General features: G+C 40.8%; 2 protein-coding genes across 4 annotated transcripts in view; one reads left to right on the top strand and one right to left on the bottom strand.

Annotated features, from left to right (window-relative positions):
* Window positions 1–676, bottom strand: part of PIBF1 (progesterone immunomodulatory binding factor 1) — a 169,694-nt gene extending 169,018 nt beyond the window's left edge. Inside the window, exon 1 of one of the 3 annotated variants that reach the window (XM_084645951.1) lies at window positions 608–676. The gene's annotated coding sequence lies outside the window, so the exon portion shown is untranslated. The other 2 variants (XM_084645949.1, XM_084645950.1) reach the window with 2 other exon arrangements.
* DIS3 (DIS3 homolog, exosome endoribonuclease and 3'-5' exoribonuclease) overlaps window positions 626–27,767 on the top strand; it is a 33,521-nt gene continuing 6,379 nt past the window's right edge. Inside the window, exons 1-17 of the mRNA XM_084645939.1 lie at window positions 626–1,067; window positions 2,508–2,665; window positions 6,466–6,659; window positions 6,765–6,838; window positions 7,888–8,055; window positions 12,376–12,540; window positions 14,912–15,025; window positions 15,130–15,267; window positions 16,119–16,265; window positions 17,707–17,823; window positions 20,002–20,103; window positions 21,078–21,142; window positions 21,235–21,319; window positions 21,992–22,119; window positions 23,167–23,253; window positions 24,482–24,638; window positions 26,665–26,879. Of these exons, the coding sequence (XP_084502065.1) occupies window positions 840–1,067; window positions 2,508–2,665; window positions 6,466–6,659; window positions 6,765–6,838; window positions 7,888–8,055; window positions 12,376–12,540; window positions 14,912–15,025; window positions 15,130–15,267; window positions 16,119–16,265; window positions 17,707–17,823; window positions 20,002–20,103; window positions 21,078–21,142; window positions 21,235–21,319; window positions 21,992–22,119; window positions 23,167–23,253; window positions 24,482–24,638; window positions 26,665–26,879 (2,342 nt within the window). The 5' untranslated portion in view covers window positions 626–839. The remainder of the gene's footprint in view (window positions 1,068–2,507; window positions 2,666–6,465; window positions 6,660–6,764; window positions 6,839–7,887; window positions 8,056–12,375; window positions 12,541–14,911; window positions 15,026–15,129; window positions 15,268–16,118; window positions 16,266–17,706; window positions 17,824–20,001; window positions 20,104–21,077; window positions 21,143–21,234; window positions 21,320–21,991; window positions 22,120–23,166; window positions 23,254–24,481; window positions 24,639–26,664; window positions 26,880–27,767) is intronic.

Here is a 27,767-nt window from a genome sequence, read left to right as displayed (position 1 = left end):
ATCCCTAATGAACAGCCTGTTTAAACACAGAAGTGGGGAGTACCAAGCCACCATCCCTCAGACTGAGGGGCGGTGGAGAGGCCTGACCACGGGGGCAGGGTCACAGCAGGAGGGCTGGAAGTCGCCCTAGGGCAGGAGTGGCTCCTGGTCCCAATGAACACCAGTGGAGCCCGGCCTGCGCCATCCCGCACCCCACTCGGGTTCCCTCCTGAATGACCCCGGGCACATCGCCTGCCGGCCCCGAGCCGCCCAAAGGCCTGCGCGCAGCGAGGGGCTGGCGTGTTTGAACGTGTTATTTCATATCTGCGTATAGCCCCGCACGAACCATTACCGGGGCGAGCGGCAAAACGAGGCTGCCCCGTGAGAGCCGCCGGGGCGGATCCCCGCGGCGCAGGCCGGTACGTTTCGGGAGGCGACCCTCACTGCAGCCCTGCCGCGTGCACTGCCCGGCTAGGCGGGAGAGGCCCCTGCAGCCGGACTCACCTCCGGCAACTCCCGACCAACAGCTCAGGCTTCACCCCGGAAAGGGCGGGGCTGTTAGCTGCCGTCACCAAGACAACAGCACTCGCGCTAAAACCAAAGAACGAAGGGAGCAGCGCCAACCGACCCGCTCTAGTCGCAATGCATGCTGGGACCCGCAATCCCCTTCCATCCCAACGGCCCAAACAGCACAACTGGCATCCGAAGTGTTTCCGGCGCGGGCCGCAGTGCATGCTGGGAGCTGTAGTCTCCGGTTCCGCCTGCCGTTCCGGTTCCGGCAGGGTCGAGTTGCTTGCCGGGAGCCTCTCGCCTGGTGCTGGTTCTTCTCTGGGGTACTGGCCGGCGCTACTGCGGGCAGGATGTTGACCTCGCGCACGTTCCTGAAGCGGACGCGGGCGGGTGCGGTGATGAAAGTGGTGCGCGAGCACTACCTGCGCGAGGACATCGCGTGCGGGGCGGCCGCCTGTGAGCAGTGCGGGCAGCAGCCCGGGGAGCCCCGCCTCGAGGCCCAGCCCGGCGGTGCCGCCAGCAGCCTCTGCCCCGCCCCGCACTACTTGCTGCCGGACACCAACGTCCTGCTGCACCAGGTACCAACCCCCGCCCACTCCCGAGGGTGAGGGAGCTGTGCGCGTGGGGCTTGGGACTCACGCAGGAGTCAGCATTGTTCTGTGCGGCGTAGCCGTAGCCGTGTGGGTCCCGGGATATTGGAGACAGGATCCCTCACCCGTCTTCTCTCAGGATTCGCTGGTCAGGCCTCCAGCAATCCGAGATCCGGTCAAACGTCAGGAGGCTTAAACCTCATAAATGCGGTTTTCTCTTTGTCGGCCTGGTAGTGTCTGCTTTGCCGTGCTTTCTGGCCGCGGTTTCAAGCATTTCCCCACAGCCCCGGGGATATCAACCTCCTCTTTCTGAAATCTGAGCCCAGCTTCCCTTGTAATCGCTTGTCTCCAGGAGCTGGGACTTAAAGAAAAACACCAAATGTTGTGAGACATGCAATCAAATCAAGAGAGTGGCAGCACCAGCGCCATCGCTTTTGGGATTCCCTGTCCTTCGGGCCAATGCTCAATTTGGCTTCCTTGATTATACTGTTGGGGGGTCAGGGCTGAAGTGAATCTTCTCTCTCTACCTAATCAAATTCATGGCTGACAGCTTTTGAAAATCCCATCCAAGGTCTCCCGGCAGGGTATGGGGACAGCTCCTTAGGGGCTAGAATTTCCACCCGTCTCACGAACACACCGCTGTCTCACGACCGGCTCCGGACAGCTCGCCGTCTCACGAACACACTGCTGTCTCACGACCGGCTCCGCTCAGCTCGCCGTCTCACGAACACACTGCTGTCTCACGACCGGCTCCACTGCACACTAGAACTTCCAGCTCCCCCCTACTTGACACAGTGCTCAGTGATTTCAGCTCTCAGTGATTTCAGCTCATAGTAGTGGGAGCCTTAGTGCTGGTGCACTATAAGGCTGAAGTGAATTCAGCACAATACCTGTAACAAAACTCTTAATAGACCCAAAATTAGCTCTGACATTCCACAGTGGAGAGAGACAGAGGTGCAATTGGTGCTTCAGGCCCTCACAAAAGGGGCCTACACCACCAGGCACTAATACCTGTCTCAAGTCTCTCTCAATTCACAGAGTTTTGGAACCCATGTCCCTTGCCTAGTGAGTGCTACTCAGTTGATGGTGAGTCCTCCATCATAACAAAAAGGCCAAGTACAGTTCCAAGCACAGTTCCCAGTCTGCTCCCCAGCCGCCAGGGTGAGGCAGGTCTGGGCATCTCATCATTCATTTTATCTTCTGGCAATCATGTGTCAGGATCAGGTAAACACTTCCACTGAATGCATCCGATGAAGTGAGCTATAGCTCACGAAAGCTTATGCTCAAATAAATGGGTTAGTCTCTAAGGTGCCACAAGTACTCCTTTTCTTTTTGCGAATACAGACTAACACGGCTCCTACTCTGAAACTTGAATCTCTGTTATGAGTTATAAATAAACAATAACTTGGATTCCTTTTTGTTTCACAGATTGATATACTTGAAGATCCTGTTATTACAAATGTAATTGTGCTTCAGACAGTTTTACAAGAAGTGAGGAAACGGAGTGCACCAGTGTACAAGCGAATTAGAGATGTGATTGCCAATCCTGAAAAACATTTCTATTCCTTCACTAATGAACATCATCGGTAAGGTATAGCTTAGGGTACAGCAAACTTCAGAATGTACCACATAGGTAACCGGGAGACGACTGACATTTTTGCTGTAATGATGATGACAATATGACAACTGCAGTTGTAGTAAAATTCAAGTGCTTTGAAGTTTCATCAACAGACATGAAATGATGCACTTTTAGGGTGGCTAGTTGTGAGACAATTGCAGGTGCTTGAAAAGGAATATGCCTGAAAGTCAAATGCCTTCAGACACTTCAAAGTACATTTACCTCAAAATATCCACATGCACTGGAAAATGATTTTGCATTCAGAAAAAATATCTTTTTAATTTAGGAACTAATGAAGCTAACGGTTTGCATGCATTTGTTGTCAATAATTACATGAATTGGTCTCTTGGCAATTGGATTGGTCCCTTAGTCTGGTTTACTGTGTGAAAAGCTTCATGCATGATTCTCCTGTGTTATAGTTGCTTTTGTTTTACTGGAGATAGGGTGTAGCTACCTGCCCCAAACCACTTTCACCTGCTGCTCTGACTCACTTCTGCACCTATCCCAAACCTAAATTTTTCAGTACTGTTGCAAAAGACACATGATTTAAAATGTATTAGCAACTTGAACCAGAATTTAATTTCTTTGCTATTTTTTCTTAATCACAAGCATGTATTGGTTTGTTGGTGTGGAAATTGCTGCTGGAACAGATCTCTGGTCTGTCTAGTAGTATCCTATCTCCAGCAGTGGCTTTTAGTAGATTTCTCAAAGGAAGGCAAACCTTCACTCTACCACACACACTAATGCATCTGGACAATTGTGCATTGTTAAATCATTAGAGAACTTGTGAAGGCCTACTTTGGTGGTTTGCTAATGCCAGGAAGTAGGCAAGATTTGTAACTGTGTTGTTGTTGATGTGTTCTGTTAAATAGTTACCACATTTCACTCTTGTGGTGATCACTTTGCACATTAGTGAAATGCAAACTGCACAAGTGAACATCATGATATCAGTCTGGATAAAAGACAATATATTAACTTAAATTGTCATTAGCCTCAGTCATCTAGGGTTTGATCCAAAACTCATTGAAATCAGTAGAAAGACACTCTCTTTGACTTCAGTAGGCTTTGGATCAGGCCCCTAACTTTTCTGAAGGCTTGTCTACACTACAAAATTAAGTTGACTTAAGTCCACTTACAGCCACCGCAGTAATTGAAGTGGTGATTCATGTCCACTCTTGCTCCTCATGTCTGTAGTGCGCGTCCTCACCAGAAGTGGGGCATTGTGAGACACTGACACTGGAGCCCAGCAGCCCTGGGCTGACAGCCTCAGCTGTAATCATGGGGCTCACAGCCCCCCGCAACTGTCAGCTGGGCACTGGGCTCATAGCTGCAGCCCCCCAGCCCCTGTGGTGACAGCTGGAGCTGTCAGCCAGGCACTGGGCTCACAACTGTGATCCTACCCCACAGCCCAGGGCCTGACACAGCTGTGAACCCACACAGGGCTCAGTTTCACAGCAGGGAACTATTAGCAATGAAATTGACATTCTTGTCAGGTTCACGGCTGCTATTATTTCACTTTTCAGCTTTGGCTGTCAGCCGGTGGGGGCTCTATGAGCCCCCGTACCAGGTCTGACAGCCCAAGCTGTCAGCGCCATGTGGGGCTCATTGCTGGAATCCCCGGGCTACAGGGCTGACAACCGGAGCCAAAATGTGAAATAGTAGCAGCTGTGAACCTGACAAGAATGTCTGTTTCATTGCTGGTAGGTTCCCAGCTGTGAAACTGAGCCTTTCAGGCTCACAGCTGGGGCTGTTGCTGCCGGGGGGAGTCCAGCTGCCAGGGCTGACAGCCAGAAGCACAGCTGCCACCTTCCAGTGAGGGATTGGGGTGTGGGGGAGAAGAGCCCAAGCCCGAGCAGTGGCTTAGGTTCTGCTCTCCTTCCCTCTCCACCCCCAGATCCCTCACCAGGAGGCAGTAGTGGGGCTCTGAGTCTCAGTGCTGGGGGGATGACTCTGCTGTCAGCCCGGCTTGGGGTTGACAGCCAACAGCTGATGTAAATAATGCAGCATCTACACAGAGTCTGTGTTGCCCTAACTACGTTGATATATGCACTGCGCCTCTCATGAAGGTGGAGTTATTATGTTGAAGGGAACATTGACTTCATTGGAAGCAGCATTCTAACGTAGACACTGACATAGTTAGGTCAACATAAACTGTCTTATGTCAACCTAACTCTGTAGAGTAGACCAAGCCTGAATCTTACTAAGTAACTTGACTCAATAATGTAGTGTTGAGTTCCATACCTCACATTTAAAAGATACAATAAAGTGCAAAAAGTTTAAGACAAATAAAAGGAAGTAATGATGTATGCCATCGTCTTCTCAAGCTATAAAAAATGGCTAATGGTAGTGCCAAACATAATGAGAGTGTATAAATCATTTTGTATTATGGTAGTACCCAGAGGGCCCTGGGCAAGTTGGGGACCCTGTTGTGCTAGGCACTGTACAAACACATAGTAGGAGATAGTCCTTGCCCTGAGGTGTGACCAACAAAAGTTAGGACAAGAGAATATTATTCCCATGCAGAGGAAGAGATATATTAAACAACTTTATCCAGGGACACACAAAAGATTCAGCAGACCTGGGAACTGAACCCAGATCTTCTGACTACCAGTCCATTTCCCAAACTGCAAGACCATCTTTCCTCTGACCATCCCCTTTCATTCCAAAGTAAATACTTCTATTATTTTTAATATCTTGTAGAACTCACCCCTAATATCTCTTAAGTTTTATTTTCCTTCAAGCTCTTTTCTATTTCTGTTGTGTGGGTTTATTTTTTAAATGAGGTGACTGAAACACTGAATACATACATATTGAGCCAGTAGCCTCATCTAGACATCCACAGAGACAACAGTCTCTCTTAGGGAAGGTTTACTGGGGTTGGTTGTTTGGTCAACAGACCTAGTGGTTTAGGTCTCTCTTTCAGTTGAGTGTGTCCTGGACCCCTGAATGGGTCTCAGCTAGGTCGACTTCCTTGATGGTAACACCTAGTCCGGCCCAGCCTACGGCTTGGGGAGGGGAATCTGGGAGGGAAGCAGACCTGGGCCGCCTTGCTCCACGAGATCCCAGCCCAGGGCCCTGAAAGTGTAAGAGCCTGGAGTGGCCTAAGTTTGGCCCACCTCCTAGTCACCTTCTCCTGAGCTACTTCCTACCACACCTGATGTCTCCATTTGGGGCATGTCTGCTGTTAAGTAAATCTCATTGGCTTTAAACCCACAATCTAGGGGCCAATGCAGGTAACTCTCTGGTGTTCCTGCACACAGTTCTCCCTCCTTTTGTTATTGTTGAAGGTAAAGGGGTAGGGGCTGCGTTTTCTACTGCTGAAGAGCAGTACTTCTCTCTTTCCTCACCCGTGCTCGAGCTTTCTTTATACTGGTCCTTTCCCCAGGACCATGCTAGGCATTGCCCGAGGGCAAAGTTTTCCTGCCCCAGTACTGCTACAGCCCTTCCCTCTTTCTCAGACTTGGTGTGGGGTCTGTAAACTCCATCACAGGAAATAACTAATTTGGATTTGTTGGTGCATGCAAGTAACTTCTATTATTGTTTCTGTAGTGCATTATGTTTGTCCTTGTGTTGCTCAGTTAATGAAATTCATTAAGTCCCTCTGGAGTGTCTCACATCCTCCCTAATCTTGAATAATTTCTGTGTTGGAAATAGAATTTTCTCACTATTTTTCCTTATTCCCCTAACTTTTAGATTGTTGTTGGATATATTTAAACATCAGTAGCATCACACTTTTAACCTTGCTTTAGGATTTTCTGTTGGTTTCAGAGAAACTTATATAGAACAAGAGCAAGGAGAAACTGCTAATGACCGCAACGATAAAGCCATCCGAGTAGCAGCAAAATGGTATGATGAACACTTGAAGAAAATAAACAATGAGGAGACCATCCAAGTTATTTTACTAACAAATGACAGAAATAATAAAGAGAAGGCTGTGGAAGAGGGGTTAACTGCTTATACATGTAAGTTTGATATGAAGTATTTGACTTATTGTTGACATGTAAAAATCTCCTAGTGTCTTCATACTTATCTTGTAAATAAATAATCTTCTGCCTGTGTTTTTATAGGTGAAGAGTATATAAAGAGCTTGATAGCTAATCCTGATCTTGTAGATCGGCTTGCTTGTGTATCTGATGAAGGGGTATGTTTTCTTTTATTTATTTTGTTCCAGCTCTTCAAAAGAAATATAAATGGTTTGCAATATGGTGATACTGGTCTTTATGTGCATTCTTAACTTATCAAAGTTTCGTGACCATATTGTTTTGCTGCTGCTGGAGAAATGAAACGCTGCTCAGAATGCACTGTTTATGCAGTTATTAGAAAACTGTTACAAGTTACATGCAGAAGTCACAGTTACGGTAGATAGCTCCTCATTCAGTGTCGGGTGAAAACAATATCAATTGAACCAAAAATGTAGATCCATAGCCAGAATAACTGGAGTAAACAAACATTGCCTAAAACTGGATTGTGGACCAGTTAGCTCTTTGGTTGTTCCTGTTATTTTAGAGCTCACATTAATTTAATATTTTTCATGAGTGTTTTCTGTCAATTTTTATTTAATATGATTTACTTGTATAAACAATTTAGGTATTTCAAATACCTACATACTCATATAATTACCAATGATTTAATATGGGACAAAATATTTTCTGATTTACTAAATATATTAGAGTTGATGTGGTTCCAAGGCTCTCACTTTGCTCAATATTTCTCTTTAAAGTTGTGGTTTTAGTAAATGCTTTAAATCACTCTAATTTGGTTGTGATTTTAAAGGTTTAGGATTTGGCAGGGGGTGAGAGGTTACATGGAACATTGAGAAATATTGTCTTGGGAACAGTTTTTCCCTCATACAAACTTGATGCTGTCCTGATAACCTCTGAATTAAATATAAATGCACTTGATATCCACACAGTATATGGCTATGGTGTGCAGCTGCAGGCAGAAGAAAAGAACTCCCAGTATGTGATGCTTCCAGGGTCCTTGTACTGCTGTGAAACCTTTTGAGACAGTAATCCACTTCCTGTTAGCAGTAGCCTGCACATTTTATATACTCTTATTGCTACCTAAACAAATGGTTATACCTCTGATTTTTGCATTGAAGTTCGGTAGGCTGAATTTGATGTCAGTGAGCTTAGTTTTAGAATAGTTATGAATGCAATGAATCAACTACAATTTTAACTTTTTTAACAGAAAGAAATAGAAAGTGGAAGGATAATTTTTTCAGAGCATCTTCCCCTTAGCAAATTACAGCAAGGCATAAAATCTGGAATCTACTTTCAAGGAACCTTCAGAGCCAACAGAGATAATTATCTTGAAGCTACAGTATGGATTCATGGGGATACTGAAGAGAACAAAGAAGTGAGTTTTTTGCATTGAATTTCATGTTTTGAAAAACATCCAGTGTGTTTTTATGAATAACTTATGGGTTTCTAAGGATTTATGTAGATGAGCCACATGACCTCTTACTGTTTTGAAATGTTGCTATAATGTCCCTTCGCTTAATGAAGGCCCTTTCTCTTAGTTTTACATTAGTTCTACATTAGTTACCTATATGTGATCTATGTCATGTCATCCCAGTTGTCTTTAACTCAGGTTTTCCACCAAGATCTTGGTTTTTATAGCACTGTCCGCTTCTTTTTTGTGAGCAGTGTGCATTTTATTGCGGCCATTTTTTTCCCCCTCCAGTTTTCTCTGCCACAACTCTGACTCTTTGTTAATCGAAGTGAGAAGATTCTCTATTGACCAATATACAAGTCCACTTTTTAAGACCAAGGAAATATGTCTGGAGTACATTCAAGTATATATTTTTGCTCATCTGCTTGAGCACTTATTGAAGTTAGTAATCTGGGAATGTAATGTCGTAAAATCTCATTCTGTGGGCAAGTTGGTGATGGAAAGGTAGGGAAGGTCTCATTTGATTTGTTTAAAAAAAATCTACAAAATCATAATTTCAGTCGTGTCACCCTCTGCGTCGTAGGGAGGACTTGCTGCTTTCTTCCAGCTCCAGGTCTTCCAATTGGTGGAAACTTTGATAATACAATGTCTTTGAAAATGGGTCAAGTTGGGTATCATTTGAAAGTCCGGTCTTTCACAAACACAGTGATACCAAACACGACAAACCTAGAACAATTGTGTAAATATATAGTTGAGAACATTTTTAAAAATCAAATTTTTTTTAGTTTAACACAGGGATGCATTGCTTACATAAGAAGGACTTTGATCTTTGATAATCCTGGGGGAATTAGCCCTGACATGTAGGACTGAAAACGTTAATTCATCAAGTCATCATCAGAGTCATCTCCTTCTAGACAAATTGCCGCTCTTGCATATCTCCGTACAAGGCACGCTGTTAGCCAAACCTTTGCAGGGTGTTGAGTATCTAGTCTGTTCATACAAGCATTTGATTACCTGAAGGATTGATTTGGGCATGCATGGTATTTTATATATCACTGGTGTGTGATAAATCCTTCCTCCAAGACCCATTCGTGCCCAGGAGGGGAGGGTAGTTTTTGGATGTGCTTGATCATCCACAGAACCATTCCATTGCTTGATGATTTGCCCTGTTGATACCAGATATAAATGCATCCCTTGTTGGTGGCAATTTTTTCCATTTGTCTGCTTCTTGGAAAGCATCCACCAACAGAGCTCTGCAAGTGTAATAATGTTGGTCTTCAAACGGTAAACTCAGCATATAAACATGTCCAGTGCATTTATTACCTTATCAGTGACTGTCTCAGCTGTTGTGAGTACCTTCAGAGTAAGGAGAGAGTCATCAGAGGTTGAATAAAATGCCTCCCATTAAGATAATTTGGTCATTCCAGCCAGCCTTCCAGTAGTATCACATCCGGAAACCTGGCATTGTAGCAACTTTTAATGGTCCAAGTGATAGGAATGCATCTCAGAGGGATATACAATAATTCTGTTCCACAACAACAGTCACAGAAACAGAATCTTGCAGAAATCTTGGGTGTAATGTCTCTCGGAGAGCGCTAGAACATCTGTGTCTTGTGCAAAAATCCAGAGTTTAGTAGCACCTCTCTCTCTGGGAGCACATACAAGATAACTTTAGTGTCAGCCGCCGTATGGGAGCTACCAAGAAACTCCTCTGAACTGGGTGATGTTAGGGAGCTTTATTGCTTCATCCACTTACTTCCCTGGTCCTTCTCGCATGAACAGAGAGCAACAATACCCGAAGTCCAAAGGTGCAAACAATTTGATGTTTATTGGGGTGAACTTCCAGCAAGCATGATTCCAGTTTCCTTCCTTAGTGTCCCCCTTCCCAGCTCTGACACCACAGAGCCTTACACCTGTGTCCCTCTTCCCATTCCTGCCCTTAGTCAAACATGATTCCAATTTCCGCACCCCTGTTCCCATTTTCCCCTTTAGCAAAACATGATTCCAGTTTCCCCATTCCCTCTTCCCATTTCCCGACACACCCACCCACTTCCTGATTGACTGCAGACTATATAGTAAAACTTGAGTTCTGCTTAGCTATACTTTAACCAGTCATTTTCCTGAAATTTAACGAACCAATCCTAACATATTGTAACATGATTATGTAACCAATTATATCCCACCACCTTAATTAGTTTACATCCAGCAAAATTAATTATACAGCAGACAGGAACAATCAGAGAACCAGACAGAGATTATCCAGACCAACAATAGCAAAGTGGGAACTATAATGACAAAACAATACAGAAGTGAGGATTTCACATCCCAGCTATTGATAAGTGAGTTCTTGCCAGACAGGATGCTATCAAACTAAGTTTCCTTTTACGTTTTCTAGGCACTTCCCTTTCTCTGGAGGCGATAGGCATTATCAGGACAGGATTGTATTCCTAACAGCCCAATAACACCTTATTTCAATGTGACTGGTTTGGAATGTGAGGATGTGACCATTCACTTCCCAGCTTATGGCTGCCTCTGTTGCTTAGCCAAAGGCCTTAGCCTAAGAACAGAACATCAGACTGTCACAGTAAGAGAACGCTCTTACACCAGCAGACAGTGATTTTGATTCTTTCTTTTATACCTCTATAACTAGCCAAGTGATAAGAATACACCTAAATTCTTAGAGTATAGGCCTTTACAGGCAGGCCTGAATATCTGTATCCTAACAGGTGAGGCAGCAGCTTCATTACACCATGTAACAAGGACAATTCTTTTCAGCATGCAAAGAATTGCTCAATGTTTTTCCTGCAAGGTATACAGTTAACTCGTACAAGTATGAGATAGTAGTTTCTTCATCACGACATGGGAGATGTTTGTGGAGTCAGTGGTTTTGTATTGGATGTGTGCAATACCATAGAGTCTCTTCTTGTAATATTTTTAATTGATTCCTCTGCATACATGTGAAACATGAGGTGGTGTGTTCTATATCTAATTAGATTTTACCAACCCAGTAACAGATGTGAACTCCAGGATCACTGTTACAGTTTTACCATTGACTCACAGACTCTCCAGTCTATCTGGCCACTCAGGCAAGCTGGACATAGTGACAAATGGTCAGTTACACCAACAGTCACAAAATATTCAGGTTTCTTCCGGTCCCAAGAGACCACTCACTTACCCCAGATCAGTTGATACCCTAGACCTTATACCAAGGAGCACTTCTGTAGCCAGTCCTGTAATAAGCTATCTAAAGGTTTATTAACCTTTATTAGGAAAAAGAAATGCTTTATTTTACAGAGTACAGCAAGCAAACATACTCACATTGAGTTACCATCTGTGATTCCTAAAGATGACCGAGATGTGGTAATAATCTGTCTGTTCAAAATGTCTTTCAGGTCAACCCTGGGGAGCTCTGCTTTAGTTTAGTGTCTTTGACCCTGTGAGAGTTCAAACAACAAAGAGAGATGAATAGTTTTCTTTTGACCCTGTTTTCTTTTTTACTTTTGGCTTTCCAGTCCATGAGAGGAGCTCTCTTGCATGTAGCATTTCTAAGGTGTGATGAGGCCATTCACAGTCCTTTGTATAGTGATGTCCCATAATGATCTATTTAATTTGGATAGATGTCCTTAATGGGTGGGAGGGACAATTCCCCACTTGTGTTCACAAGTTCAGAGCAAACATTTTCAAGGTCATAAAACAAAACTTACATATTTCCTTATAGCATGGGATACAGACCTTACAAGTGAGATTAACGCATGTAGCAACTTACAAACATTTCATAGTCTAAACAGTAAATACAGTCTTATAATAATAATTAATAATACTTATTATTACAAATATGCTGATTTGGTTTGCAGCTATGAGTCTTAGCTAATGCCTACAGTTTTGGTCAGAACTGGCACTTGGTTTACCAGTGTCACAAGGGAAACGTATGAAAGGTCACATTTGTGCTTTATTAAAGTTTCTTATACATTTAAGATAAATTTTAAATCAGTTGAAACAAAGATTAACAATAAAAGGAGATAACTCTTGGATTTTCCAAATTCAATCTGGGTTAAAATGTGAGGTTAGTGAGAGTGAGAATACTAGGAAAGTATTTTTAGTACTGAAAGAGACCTGGGATGGAAAAAATAGTTATTGCTAACTCTTAATGACTGTGTAAGCTCTTTGGGACAGGGACTGCTGCTTCTATTGTACGTGTGTACTGTGCCTAACACAATAGGGCCTCTGCGGGACTACTGTAAAATTTTGTAATTTTAATATCTAAAACATTGTTTTCTTAAACAGATAATTATACAAGGGCTTAAAAATTTAAACCGAGCAGTTCATGAAGATCTAGTAGCTGTGGAACTGTTGGCAAAAGACCAGTGGGTTGCACCATCCTCTGTGGTTTTGCAAGATGAGGGTCAAAATGAAGATGATGATGAAAACGAAGAAGAAAAAGAAAATACTGTATGATATAAATGACAGGTTTCTGATTCAGTCCTATTTGTGCTCCTGTGTTGTCTCCTTTCTTCTCGTTGCTTGGCAACCTGGAGAAAGATCTATTTCAGCTCTTGAAAGATAAGTTCAATAGGTCTAGTTAAAAATTTCCAAAATTTATAGTTTTGACAAAATGGATAAAATTTTATAACGATACCCATTTTTTTTTCATCCAGTTCTAGTGGTGAGAGATGTGAAATCAGGAATGCCAGTGTAGCCAGGTCATAGCTGGATACAGACTTTCTTACCTCTCACTCTCTTCTCCATGTGATTTGTATAAAATTTCCTTCAAAACTAGATGTATCCTCCAGTTTACCTGCTGCTCTTATTTTTTATTTTATTTTTATGGGGATGATAATTTATTGAGAACTTAACTTTTTATGCCTAGACCAAGAAAGTAAAGATAACATTGATGATACGTGTACTTAGCAGCAGCTTAAGGGGGTGTCAATAAAATACCTTACAAAAACGCTGGTTATTTAAAACAAAAACCCCACAACAACCAGGAAATTCACATGTAAAGTTAAATTTCACATCTTTTCAAATATTTATATTTCTTTTAAATACATAGAAAAGATGCCTACGCTGTTTAAACACTGCCTTTCGTAATTTCTGAGAAAAATCAGAAACTTTACCATCCTTTTATTTTTGATTACAAATAACAATTTGTTACAGATTTCTTCTTATTAGGGACCACAAAAACTTGGATGCCTTAATCTTAATTACACAATTGTCCTGCTAACTCCTGCCTTTATTATAGACATACAGATGTACTAAATGTGCACAGATATGTAAAAAAGATGCACTGTACAAGTTTCTAATTAGAAAAATAGCATACTGGGGGTGATCAGTCCCTGCTCATAAATGGTCCTGCTCCTGGAATGTATGGAAGGTCTCACGTGATTACCTTCTGATTCCATGTACGAGCCAGTTATTAGACACGGAGCTAGGTCCAGATTACAGCTCTTGCATGAAAAGAGCAAAGGTTAAATGTGATGACAGACCATTAGCCTTCAGTGGGGTCATGTATATAAGGAACCATTTATAAAACATTCTATGGTATGTATTTGTGATACTCCATTCACAAAAAGAGACAGGAAGATAGTATTTCTGTGGGGGTAGAGTTCAGATACAGTGGGCACCTTAATTTCCATATAGTCAAATGCCTGTTACATTAACTTTGAATTTCCTGGCTTTTAAATTGTTGTCTTAAAATAAGCACATAGCTTCCTCCTCCCCCATTCACATCCCCGAGTAATGAGACTCTTTTGTTAAGAGGTTTACAGAACAGCAAGGGTGGAGGAGAGTTGAGGGATTGTGTGAACAGCAGAACAAGAAAGCATTCCTCTTACACACACAGATTTGAGGTCATTGGGGATAATCAGCTGAACATGAGCTCCCAGTTCGACCTTGTGGCCAAAAGAGCTAATGTGATGCTGGGATGCATAAACAGGGTAATTTCAAGTAGGAGCAGAGAAGTTATTTTACATCTGTATTTATCACTGGTGTGACGACTGCTGGAATACTGTGTCTGGTTGTGGTGTCCACAATTCAAGAAGCATGTTGATAAATTAGAGTTCAGAGAAGAGCTATGAGAATGATTAAAGGATTATAAAACCTGCCTTATGGTGATACACTGATCTCTTTCAGTCTACTTACCTTAACAAAGAGACGATTAAGGGGTGACTTGATCAGTTATAAGTACATACATGGGGAACAAATATTCAGTAATGGGCTCTTTATCTAGCAGAGAAAGGTATACCTGATCCAAATGCTGGAAGATGAAAATAGACAAATTCAGACTGGAAATAAGGCGTACATTTTTAACAGCAAGAACAATTTAAGCATTGGACATTTAAGCATTGGAACAATTTACCAAGGGTCAGGGTGGAGTCTCCATCACTGACCAATTTTTAAATCAAGATTGGATGTTTTTCAAAAAGATCTCTAGGGTTATTTTGGGGGCAGTTCTGGGGCCGTTGTATGCAGGAAGTCAGACTGAATGATCACGTCATCCCTTCTGGCCTTGGAATCTATGAACCCTTTTTGCAAATTTTTTTTCTCCACTGTGGTGTTCTTATGTAATATATCTGTACATTTAGGGTTAAAACCAGTTTAATCTAAATCAAAGCAGCTGATATCACACCTTGCAGACATTAAAAGTGGTGTAAAGGATATGGGAGGATGGGAGAGTCACGGTCCTATTTATGATGTCATAATATACTTTATGACCATTACAGTGGCAGATAAAATTGTGTCCTTAAAGCATGAGTTAGATTATTTACTATATTAGCTATGTTTAAAATAATGAACTCAAATACTGTTTGTGTTTAAATCCTAGCTAAAGTCATCTGTAAGCAAGAATATGTTGAGACCATCAGGAAGAGTAGTAGGTATTATAAAAAGAAATTGGAGACCATTTTGTGGCATGCTTTCCAAATCACAGATAAAAGAGGTAAGCAAATATTCTGTTTGTTGTAAATGTTTTTTTCTTTTTTTTTTTTTTAAAAAAAAGGGGGGATGGGAAAAGTTATTTCTCCTCCTTTTCTATTTCAACAGGCCAGACGGCATTTGTTTACACCGGCTGATCGCAGAATCCCTCGAATTCGAATAGAAACCAGACAATCTTCTGCATTAGAGGGACAAAGAATTATTGTTGCTATTGATGGTTGGCCCAGAAATTCCAGATATCCTAATGTAAGTTTTAAAATAAAAATTTCATTATTATATATCTGAGGATAGTCATTTTTAATATAATGATCAGAACTATTAGTAGTATTAAGCTAGGTGACTTAAAACTTTCTTGTGTTACATGTTTTGAGTACCTTTAGCAATGCTGAGGAAGTTCCCAAAATAATGATATGATTGAATAACATTTGAGGTCACAGCTCTCAAACTTGAGCATCTAAAGTGGCCCCACTTTTTTTTTCTTCAGAGGTGCTGAGCATCCATAGCTGCTGCTTACTCTCAGCTCTTGTATTTAGGCTTTGAAAGTCTGGTCCTAAAGTTCTGAAATTAAATATTTCTGAACTGATTCTGGTGTTTTTACTTATATAGGCCAGGGAATGCTGTGTTTTCCTTTTCCTGTACATTATTGCATACACTGACAGTACTCAAAAATAATAAACAGGGCTCGAAGTTAACCTCTGTGAAGCACATTATGAGACTTCGAAGTGAAAGAAGAACTTTATATTTCTAACAATCTGGGAAATCAAATCAGTGTCAAAAGAGTATTATAATCTGAAATGTGGAGAGAGTATAACTGTGGAGAGAGTACCATCTCTCTCAAGGAGGGCATTGTGGCTCCAAAGGGGGAAATAAGGAGTGGGTAAAATCTTGGAACTTAAATATCTTTGGCTAAAACAGTTCTCAAGGAATGTGTGTGCCACAAAAAAACAATGGACCTCCAAGATGAGGAAGTAGCTAAGGGGAGAGTGTACTGTATAGTTTAGCTCAATAACCGCTTAAGAGACTGTAATGTTAAGTATTTGATTGTCAAACAGCCCTGTGTCAAAATGCTGCTTAAATATCTCTCTCTCGTTTCTTAGGGTCACTTTGTAAAGAATTTAGGAACTGCTGGAGATAAAGAGACTGAGACAGAAGTTCTGCTTCTTGAACATGATGTTCCCCATCAGGCTTTCTCCCAGGCTGTTCTTAGCTTCTTACCAAAAATGCCATGGAGCATTACAGAAGAGGTAAATTAAAAACACATGTAACAGAGTGGCTGCCACTTGAGCACCCCCTTGTAGCACTCTACCTCTGCTTCTCCTTTTCAGGGCTCCATTCAGTCTTGTGAGCTCCATACAGTCTTTCTCTCTGTTTAGTAATACCTCTCCTTAGGGACAGGTTTTATTGGCATATGGTTCAAAATAAACACACGCACAAAAAAAATCTACCCCCTGCCCGAAGCTGGGCACAGCTCCTCCTCTCTGAGGTACTGTCTCAAAATGCCCCTAGTGTCATAGGCTTTTCCCTGCTTTAGTAAGCCATTCTCAGCCCCTCCTGGGGTTGACCCTTGATCTCAGGGTCTTCGCTGTAGGACCCTTTCTCACTCTCTGCAGTCTTTGTACTGTTTCTTCTTTTATTAGGGCCCAGGTGCTTTCCCTTAAGCCCAGTTCAGACCAGGTAGCCAGTCATAGAGTGCGCTGGACCATGCTCCCTCTTAAAGGGGCCAGTCGCTCTATGACAACACTAGTTTTAACTGAGCTCAAGGACTACCACGACTCCTCCTTCAAAACCAGACACAAAATTTCTCTGTCTTGTTGCAAAGGGATCTCAGAGAATAAAGATGGGAGGGGAAGAACTTTTCCAAACCTACCATCTCTTGGGATGAGAATTTTTAAATGTTGTTTCTACTTGGCTCCTTCCTTCGTTCCACCAGCAAGAGTTATGCTGAATTAGATTTCTTCAACCGCTCTCCCAAATCTTCAAAGTATATTCAATACAAAACCAACTAGTTAACTTCCTGTTTATTGAATTCCAAGTGCATTTCCTCCAATGTTATAACCTAAATGTGGGAAATGACTATTTTAGGATGTATAAAATAATCACTTGTAATCAAGGCTCTCTACAAACATTAACTGACCCTTGTAATAACCTCTGTGAGGTAGGTGGGTAGTATCCTCATTTTACATTCATTACACATATTCATTTGCAACGTTTTTTTTAAACTGGAAAACTGAGACAGAGAGGTTATATGATTTCTCCTAAACCACAAAATTTTCCATGAACTCCAAGTCAGCATGAGCTGTGCAAAGGATCAGGAGCCAAGAACTACTGACTCTGACACTCAGAAGGACTGAGTGTCAGAACCGCTATTGCTTAGCTCCTGATCATTTACTAACTCCATGCTGACTCAGCTCATGAAAAGCTTGTGTCTTTTTTCTTCTGTTTGCCAGTAAATAGCAAATGCTTTAAACATTTCTCTCATAGTTCTTCTGTCCATCACTGTAGTCCTGTACACTTTGACCTAACTGTATACAAGGGAGAAGCTCTTCTGTTACTGAAAGTTGATGTGACTTGTGCTCCTAACTCACTTAGGTGCTTTTGAAAATCTTACCCCAAAGTACCTTCCTCTAATGACATTTTGTAGTTTGGTTTCTACAATATGTTTGAAAAACTTATTTAAAATTTCAGGACATGAAATTTAGAGAAGACTTGAGATATCTGTGTGTTTGTAGTGTGGATCCTCCAGGCTGTACTGATATTGATGATGCATTACATTGCAGAGAACTGGAAAATGGAAATCTAGAGGTATTTTGTTCCATTATTTTCTTATCTACGGGCCATTTATTTGTCGTCCCCCCCCCCCCTTTTCCTCAAACAACAGTGTAATGGCAGAAGGAACTGAAATGGAATTTCTCTAATGTGCAGTGCTAGAAAATGTTTTTGTCTTCACCAGTTGCAGTAATGGAGCCACTGATATCAGCACATTAAAATGAAATGTGACTGGGTGGACAAGGAGGATTTTTAAAAATATTTCTTGAGATTAAGTTTCACTTTTCCAAGAAAGTCACAAAAAAGATTTGTTGTTTTTTTTTAATTTTGAAATGGGTGTGCAATATGCAATGTCACTCAGCATTTAGGGAAAATGCTGCGAGAGGGCTTGTCTACACTGGCACTTCACAGCGCTGCAACTTTCTCACTCGGGTGTGAAAAAATACCCCACTGAGTACTGTAAATTTCAGCTCTGTAAAGTGCCAGCGTAGATAGTGCACCAGCGGCTCCCAGCGCTGGTAACTATTCCCCTTGTGGAGGTGCCATGACTGCACAGCCATATAAAGCACTGCTGCGGCGGTGCTTTAATGCTGCTAGTGAAGACATGCCCTTAGATTGCTTCAGCCAGTCTCTTAGGCCTTGTCTACACTAGAAAATTAAGTTGGTTTAACTGTCAGTCGGGTGTGAAAAATCCATTATCTCTGAATGGCGTTGTTTAGCTGACCTAAATCCTCATGCACACAGCGCTCGGTCGACAGAAAAATTCTTGCGTCAACCTAGCTACCACCTCTCAGGGAGGTGGATTACTTACTCTGACGAGAGAACACCTCCTGTCAGCATAGGAAGTGTCTACACTTAAAACGCTATAGCAATGCAGCTACAACAACGCATCTGTGCCACTGTGGCATTTCAAGTGGAGACAAGTCCTTAAAGTGGTTGCTCGGAGAAGACATTTCTAGGCTGTAAAACATATTTAACTATAATCCCCAGTTCTCACTCATAATTTTCCCAATAATCCTGCTCTTGGCTTGAAATCTTCCAAGTGTGCTGTCTGCCCAAAGATCTTATATCTGCGGCTTCCTTTTTTTTTTTTTTTTTTGACACATTTGTGTTTGGCTATTCTTTAAGTTATGCACAGATGGAATAACTAGTTAATGGAAATTTGACATACTTAGCATGAAATTAAGTCTCACTGAGGTCTGGGACTAGGTGTGAAAAACATTGGTTTTCAGTTACTGAAGATATGACCATTTGATATTAGTTGTTTTGCACATGCATTTTAATACTTCCAATGTGTAGTAGTAGGCCCTGATCCTGCACGCATTCAGAATCCCACAGGTGGACTCCTATGAGGTGATTTGTGCCCTTTGTAGTCTCCAGTGCTGATCCCTTTGTAGGGTGAGGGTCATAATACAGATGCATGTACATATGTGTATAGCTTTCCATGTTATCTGAGACTGTGCTTATATCCAGGTAGCACAGGTTCACTAGTGAACTCTGGTGTCTATTTAAAAAAAGAAGTAAAAATGGAATATTAATACTAGTTAACATTAATGTTGAGAAACCAAGCCTGTAGTTCAGGAAATTTGAAAAGTTAATTTTTACCACAATGTTGTGCATGCATTGTATTTGCTATTCCCATTTTCCATGTGTTATATTCAAACCAGTAGCCCAGTCTAGGAGTCTAAGGGATTTTTACAAAGGTTGGGAAGGTGGGGGTTGTTTGGGTTTTTTTAAGTTACTTGTAAACACCTTTTTGCACCTCACAACTCGTTGTATTGTGTGTTTTGATATATATTAGCTTGTGACAATAATAGCACATAACACCAAAATTGTAGGGCTAGCAAACATGGAGGAAGACAAACCCAAATTGCAGTTTCACTTGGAGAGAGATTAGAGCAGTGGAGGCTGCAAGCAACAAGGAGAGTTACCATCCCAAAAAATGTAAAGTCTGTCACCTGGGCAATAGATGTGCACCCCTATCTTGTATCTACTGTAAACATCACTTTAAAGTGAAATTAAATTAAGGTTACTTGTTCATGTAATCAGTCACAGTAGTTGCTGCAGGGAAACGGGATTGTGAGGAGAGATGAAAACACAGACAGTCTTTCACATTGTGAATCTCTGCTTAAGATAATACAAGAACCACTGCTTCAATCCATAAAATGCATACAGTGTGATATGCTGAAAACCATGTTTTTATTTCTTTCAAAGGTTGGTGTACATATTGCAGACGTCAGCCATTTTATTCGACCAGGAAATGCTTTGGACCAAGAGTCAGCAAAAAGAGGGACAACTGTATATCTATGTGAAAAAGTAAATGCTCTTTTCATAGAGCTTTCTTGTTTTGGTGGAATGTTGTTGCTAACATTTTATTTGGAGGAGACGGAGACATATCATTATCTCCAAGCTGAACAAAAGGGAGGTCTTTAGACTGTACTTAATTTGGATAATGTGTTAAAGTAAACATACATTGTATCAGGAGTCAGCCAATAGAGCAGGACTGTAGATCATTCTAAAGGTTCTCTCTGAATCACAATAAGAAATACATCACTTTAGAAGTATGTTGCATATACTGTATGTCCCAAGTAGCAGGATTAAGAGCGGAGTTCTACATACTTCTGACTCTGGAGTATTAAACTCATTGTAATTTGCAGATCACTGTCAAAGATCAGAGTTGTAGTTCCTTCACTTACTGGTCATCAGCCAGAGTAGAGCTGACACAGTAATTGGTAGTTACAGTAGAACAATTGGCACAAGTACAGAATCCTAAAGTAAATACAGTGATGTGGCATTCATAGGCAACAAGATAGTCAAAGCTGTGGAGTCTGCTCAATTTAATATAGTAACATCTGATTGGCTTTTCTCATTGCAGAATCTCTTGTAGCCTAGAAAGGCTCCATCACACAGATGTCTGTGCCCGATTCAGCTCCATTTGTTTTGTCTAACTCGCAGCAGTATATTTCCTATGGACCACCATTTCTTTTCTATAATAGCTACTGTAGAAAGAGCTGTTACAAAAACTGACACCTGTTAGATCCCACTCAGAAGGAATAAGCTTCTTCTGAAGTTGTGTATTCCTTTTTCTTATAAATCTGAAAACCTATTTTATATTTTTCATGATGAGATTAATGTCTGCTGGAAGAGCCATTTAATAAAAGCTTAGAACTAATATTTTCTTGCTGTTAAATATTTTATTGTCCTATGATTTGGGATGGAAAGAAGTCTCTAACTAATTTAGGTAAAACTGTATGTATTGCTAAATAGTTTGTTTATCCCTTGTTTTACAGAGGATTGATATGGTTCCAGAGTTGCTTAGCTCCAATTTATGCTCCTTGAGATCTAACGTGGACAGGTATTTGTACCTAATCTATATTTAGATCTTGTCCAAGTAGCTCCAGATGTTTTTTCCATGTTTTTAACTTCGGTTGATTCTTTTTTTTTTAGGTTTGCATTTTCATGTATATGGGAAATGAACCACAATGCTGAAATTTTAAAAACCAGATTTACCAAGAGTGTTATTAATTCCAAGGTTAGTTCTGTGTATTAAAATATTATTTTAATGCTTATAAAAACAACCTGGAAAAACTGTACTGGAAACTGAATGTCCTAAGGATCCAGAGACTCAATATATAGGAGTTTTTCCTTCTTTTCATTACTCCTTTTGTTTTTTCTACATTTTTATTTCATTTTATAATTAGAAAATGACTTTTTAAATAAAGTCAAAATAAATGCCTCGCCCGAATCAACATGTTAAGGCAATTAAACAAGAGGTTACATTTCTCTTCCTATACTTTTTGGCCTGATATTTAAATATGTTTATGAAAATATAATGGGCCTGATTTTCAGATGTGTCAAGCACCCATAACTTCTTGTACAATCAAGGGGAGCTGCAAGTGCCCAGCAAATCTGAAAATCAGGTCTAACGTATGTCTCTGAGACACAAAAAGTACAGTGTAAAAGCCAAATTTTGTACATCTGTATATGTGTTTTCTGTTGTGTTAGTCTCAGAACACTTGAGGATGACGAGGTAAATTCAGTGTCGAGTGGTAGTCTTTGGGATTATGATTTCCTTGTTTGTGCTGGTTTTCAGCATACTTTGACAATGAACTATGGCTTGTATTTACAACAAAGGGAAGAACATTTTGCTGTTCAGTACTCAGTTGTTTGTGGTATTGTCACGTTGTTTGTTTTTCTTTTCAAGGCATCCCTTACATACGCGGAGGCACAGATGAGAATTGATTCCTCAAGCATGAAAGATGATATTACTACTAGTTTGCGTGGACTAAATAAATTAGCAAAAATTCTGAAGAAGAGAAGAATTGATAATGGGTAAATTTGTTCAAATTGGTTTTAATGTCATGGTCTCATCTGTTTAGTTGTTTTAAATCTGTCCAACTGTATCATGCCGCTTGGTGTTAGTCTGCACTAGCCAATATAACATTTCGAAGATCAGTGTTAGATTGCCATTATAAAATAATATAGACTATGTATAAGGTAGTTATTTTAAGTTCTCCAACTATACTTAACCTTTTAATTTTCTTTTGTAAGTTTGTGATAGATATTTGTAACAAGGTTTGCATAGCAAGCCAATTATATTTTTAAAGCCTAGCCACTTTACAAAACTTACTGTTTAGACTTGTTTTTGGGTTAAAAGAGTGCCAGAAAGTTTCTATAGTGCGAGAGGAAAGACCATTTAGGGAATTGAGGTTCTAACTAAAACTGAAACAACCTGAGCTGTAGCAGAACTTCTAGGTATCATTTGAAATACTGTACTGTAGAAGAAACATATAAAGAAGGGTTTTTGTTTCCAGCTTTCATCTCTTACAATATTCAGTCATCTCAAGTAGGTGCGTATTTAGGAACGTTAACTTTTCTTTATCTCTGCAAGAGGAAGTAGAAAATTATATCTCCTAAAAGTACAAACACAGGATATGTGTATACTTCAAGCTGAGGGTGTAATTCCCAGTTTGAGGAGACCTACTTGTGGTAGCTTGCCACAGTAGGAGGGGTAGCTTCCCCAAGTATGTACTAGCATCTCTGATGAGCACACACTTGGGGCTGCTAACCCCTTCCACTGCTGTAGCTACATCCTATCTTTAGCACACTAGCGTGAGTATGTCTGCTTAAATTGGAAATCACGCCCCTAGATTGAAGTGTAGACATACCCATAGAAGTGCAGTAACATTTTGGTTTGGGAAGTCAGGGACTGATCCTCAGAGATGGCAAGCACCGCTAACTCCTGTTAATAGAAATAATTTGCACTTGCTTGACTTATATCACTGTCAAGCAGTATAATTGTTCAGACTACTTAAACTGAGCCTTCCAGTACTTTTTGCTGTAATACATGATTATTTTGTTCTGTTTATTGTCTTTCAGGGCTTTAACACTTTCCTCACCCGAAGTTCGTTTCCATATAGATAGTGAAACTCATGATCCTATTGATTTGCAGACCAAAGAGCTTAAGTAGGTGTTATGGGTTTCTGGTGGGAGGAGTTATTTTGTTTATTGAATAGTGCATTTGTAGAGTCCACTTACATTTGGTCAGTTAATCCTAGATGGACTATGATTTCTATGAATTTCCTAATAAGTCTATGAAGTATGTAAATCAGGGAAGGTCCATAGTAATATTTCAAATTGAGATCTTACTTTTTATGAGCATAGACCAAAATGTTCAAATCCTGGGTGCCTAACGTTAGTGTTAATGTCAGGCTCAACATGCCCTCTCAATCTCCTGTGGGGCTACCTGACAGTTGATGAACATAGATAAGAGCTCAGTTCACCAGCTGAAAGGCAGAGGAAGTACAGCTGAAAGGCAGCGAGCAGGGGAATGAGAGGGTAGAGTATAGCTTCCATCCTGCTTGCTGCACGTACAGGAAGCAAATGGAGAATCCCTTTCCCAGAAGCCTGGGGATGAGGATGAGGCAGAGGGATCCCAACCAGCTCCCTCCTGGTGATGAGGACAAACACTGCCTGTTGGAAACACTGGACCTGAAGTTTGGGGGCCAAGGGAGGACAGCATCGGTGGGGCACACTGGGAGACAGAGAACTGGGCAGACACACAGCATTTATATACATGCACAGTGATCCCGAGATACTTTATGTTAATATAGGACATAGTGCTACTGAGGGACTTTCAGGAAGAGAGGAACTAAGCTTATCTGTGTAGCCAGCTCCTTTAAGCCCAGCCCAACTTTTAAGTCAAAATTTTTTTGACTCCATTAGATCCTCTCTCAACTTTATCTGGCATATGTGCAAATGAGTTCTTTTATGTATAGTGTGCTTTAATATTAGAACAATTATACTAGACTATTTAAGAAAATGTGAAGTGGCTTATCCCGCGATTTCCCTTCTGAATAAGTGCTGAATCAACTAATGCCATTTGATCTGATTTACAGACTTTTATTGTGATTTTGTCCCCATTCTTCCCCCCAGATAAATTGTAGGATTGATTTAGTGTAACTTTTTGCTTCTGTCTCTACCTCCTTTTTGGACCTGTGTAAATATATAGGTTTGTCTTTACATATTTTAAAATTTTGTCTACTTATGTTTGTATAAATGTTTTAAATTGCCAGTTTACTAGGCTCAGTTTTAGAATCTTGTCAAAGGTAGTAAAAAGACTTCTTTATTGAGTGCTTAAGCAAATCAAAAATTGGATATTCTTCTAACAGTGCAAAATGTTTCCTGTTGACAGAGAAACTAATTCCATGGTTGAAGAGTTTATGTTGCTTGCCAATATCTCCGTAGCAAAAAAAATTCATGAGGAATTCTCAGAATATGCCTTGCTCCGGAAACACCCGGCTCCTCCTCCATCAAATTATGACATCCTTGTGAAGGCAGCAAAGTCCAAGGCAAGTTTTAACATTTTAGAATAAAGTAATTCTAAATAAAGGGCTATTCTTTGCTGTTCTGCTGTGTAGACCTCTCTCTCTAATGGGCCACTTAAATTCCATTTCTACCCATTGCATTTCTACCCATTATTTTGTGTATTGTGTTCCGTTTTGTTTTTAAATCCAACTTGGCCCTGCACCATTTAGTCTATGCTTTGAGAAACTCCACCAACCCATTTGTCAAATACCTGTTTTTGAATGAAGGAAACAATACAACCTTAAATCTTTTATATCTTGTGGAAGGCTGTTTTTCCCCTCTCTAGTCTAAGAGCTTTCTTTTTAAGGTAATTGTGTTGGCTTCTAGATCATTTATGCTGGTTAATGTATTTTGCATTTATTTAAAGGGAGGGTCAGTGACCTGTAGTTAATGGGTTCTGAAAACAAATATTGCTGTTGGAATCTAGAAATAAGCATAGTATTTCAGACATGACCAATCAATGGTTTAACATAAACTAAGGTGGAAATAAATGCCAACACAACTAACCTTAAAGTTACATATTCTTGTATAACGCTTAGATCAGAGGGATGAGTTTAAGGTTGGAATTAACTAAAAAGTTGTTTTGCCTTTCATTAAAGGGAAGTTGAACTTCAATCTTTTTCTGTCTGTCTATCTTAAGTACATCTTTGTGCCCCTTTTGAGTTGAACTTCTTAAAAAAGTTATTACTTTCTAGAGGCTGTGCACAATTCCTTTCAGCTTTGCTTTCTTTTCCACTATTATTCTCGTGCATGGAGCAGGGTGTTATGATGCAAGTTCTGCCCCTGACTTGGCATCTTGGATAAGTCACTCCTTAGCTGTAACATTGGGATGATGATTTTTGTGTCTCTAATCTGAAAAGTGACTGTCAAAATACCATTTTTCCCAATGGATTTGGTCCCTGTGTGTATTGAGAGTCCTGTTTATCTAGTATAGTAGCTAAAATTTTACACTACTGGTTGCCTGGTAAAACCGGTAGTGCAATGGAAAAATGAGTTGGAATTTGTAAGGCCTTGTATCATCAACACTCATGTTTACAAAGATCCAGTTACAGCATCACCACTGAGGACATAATTTGACCTGGAGAATCTTTACTAGTGGTGGTGATGTTTCAGAAGGAAAGCTGGTTGAATTTGGATAGCTGGTTGAATTTGTAGAGTTGGCACTTGAAGAAACTTTAACTTTAAAACTGAGCAGACTGATCTTTCTCCTGTTTTTTTCTTTTCTTTTTTTTTCTGCATCTCAGCTTCAATCCATTGCTGAATGAAGAAATGAAAAATCAAAGTGCAGCCCAAAGAACTCATACAATTATTCATTTTAGCAAAGTCATTTCCTCCACCCTCCCTCTGCTACCCTGCTAATTAGATCTGACATTTTGCTGAATTTTTAGAATATTGGCTTTTAGCTCTTTGCTGCTGGCCCATCAAAGTCCATGTGCAGAACTGTACTGTTCTTTAAGGTACTGACATCCTATCAGATTGTCAGCACTTCTAAGGTGATTTATCAGATATGACAGAAGTTCTTAAACTCGGGGAAGGGGTTGGGGGAATGTGTTCTGGGTGTGTGAGAGAAGCTCTAGGAAAAAAGAAAACTTACTGTACAGATTCAGAGGTGGGCAGCCAGAGAGCGGCAGCTGCTGGTTGGGTAGCCAGCTCTGAAGGCAGCGCTGCGTCTGCAGCAGGGGAGAAGTAGGGATGTCAATACCATACTATGTCACCCTTCAGAGCTGGGCGCCCGGCCAGCAGCCGCTGCTCTCTGCTCTGCCTTCAGAGCTGGGTGACCAGAGAGCAGAGTCTGCTGGCCGGGGCCTGGGGGGTGGCGTAAACTACTACAGACACAAGGAAGGGGGGCATGATCAAATAACTTCTGAGAACCACTGAGATACAGTATGTGGGGCAGCATGTACCTGATAAGTTTGGAAGTGCTGAGATGGTGTAGTTAATTTCCTACATATGGCTTTGAAAATTTTTAAGGATTTGACAATAATATAACTCTAGCCTTCTTTCTTACAGAATTTGGAAATTAAGACTGATTCAGCAAAGGCTCTAGCTGACACTTTAGACAAAGCTGAATCTCCTGATTTCCCGTATCTAAATACACTGTTGCGAATCTTGGCCACTCGCTGCATGATGCAAGCTGTCTACTTTTGCTCTGGAATGGATAATGATTTTCATCACTATGGCTTAGCATCACCTATTTATACACATTTTACTTCACCCATCAGAAGGTAATTTACTTTATGGAACTTTCAAAGGAAAGAAGAGAGTGATGAATGCATTAAAACTACTTTACATACTGCATCGTGCCTCATAATTAACAAAATTTCATGATAGTTCTTTTGATTTATATTTGAAAAGGATGACTTGTGCAGTGCTCCTGTCATCCTGGTCTGACTCCTGTGTTCCTAGGTTTGCTGTAACTCTTTCCCATGACATCAGGCTCAGTATTCTGATTTCAGTCATACATTCCATAAAATAGGTCTGTTTCTGTATTTTAAGTGGAAAGCAGTACATCCTTAATGTATAATTGCATAAAAGCACATTTTTTGGATCCATTTAGGATGAGACATTCCAAACAGAACCTACAGCAGAATCTAGCTAATCGTTACCATGTAGGAGCTCTGCTGCAGAATTTGGGTGTAAAATAATATTTTAGGGGGGATTAATTTACATATATAAAATGTAGCCTTAATTTAACATTAACTTAGTAAATGACATTTCATCTGTACGTTGCACAGGGAAGCAAGTATCTTTTGGGGGAGGAGTTAGCTCAGTGGTTTGAGCATTGGCCTGCTAAACCTAGGGTTATGAGTTCAATCCTTGAGGGGGCCATTTAGGGATTTGGGGAAAAAATTGGGTATTGATCCTGCTTTGAGCAGGGGGTTGGAGTAGATGACCTCCTGAGGTCCCTTCCAACCCTGATATTCTATGAAGTAATTTACTATTGGCTTGAGTGAGAATGTGATTTGGAAACCAAGTGTGCATGTAAAGGGTAATTCCAATGTATATGTTTTAAAATAGGGCTTATTTTTATGGTTTCCCTGATACACAGGTGGATCTAAGTTTTATGGAAACTACCTGTGCTTATCATTACTCCCTAGATGTATCTTTAAGGC

Source organism: Lepidochelys olivacea (assembly GCF_965140295.1).
Source record: "Lepidochelys olivacea isolate rLepOli2 genome assembly, chromosome: 1".
Classification (NCBI taxonomy): Eukaryota; Metazoa; Chordata; order Testudines; family Cheloniidae; genus Lepidochelys; species Lepidochelys olivacea.
The sequence above is the reverse complement of the archived record's forward strand: the minus strand, read 5'-3'. Positions and strand labels throughout refer to the sequence as shown.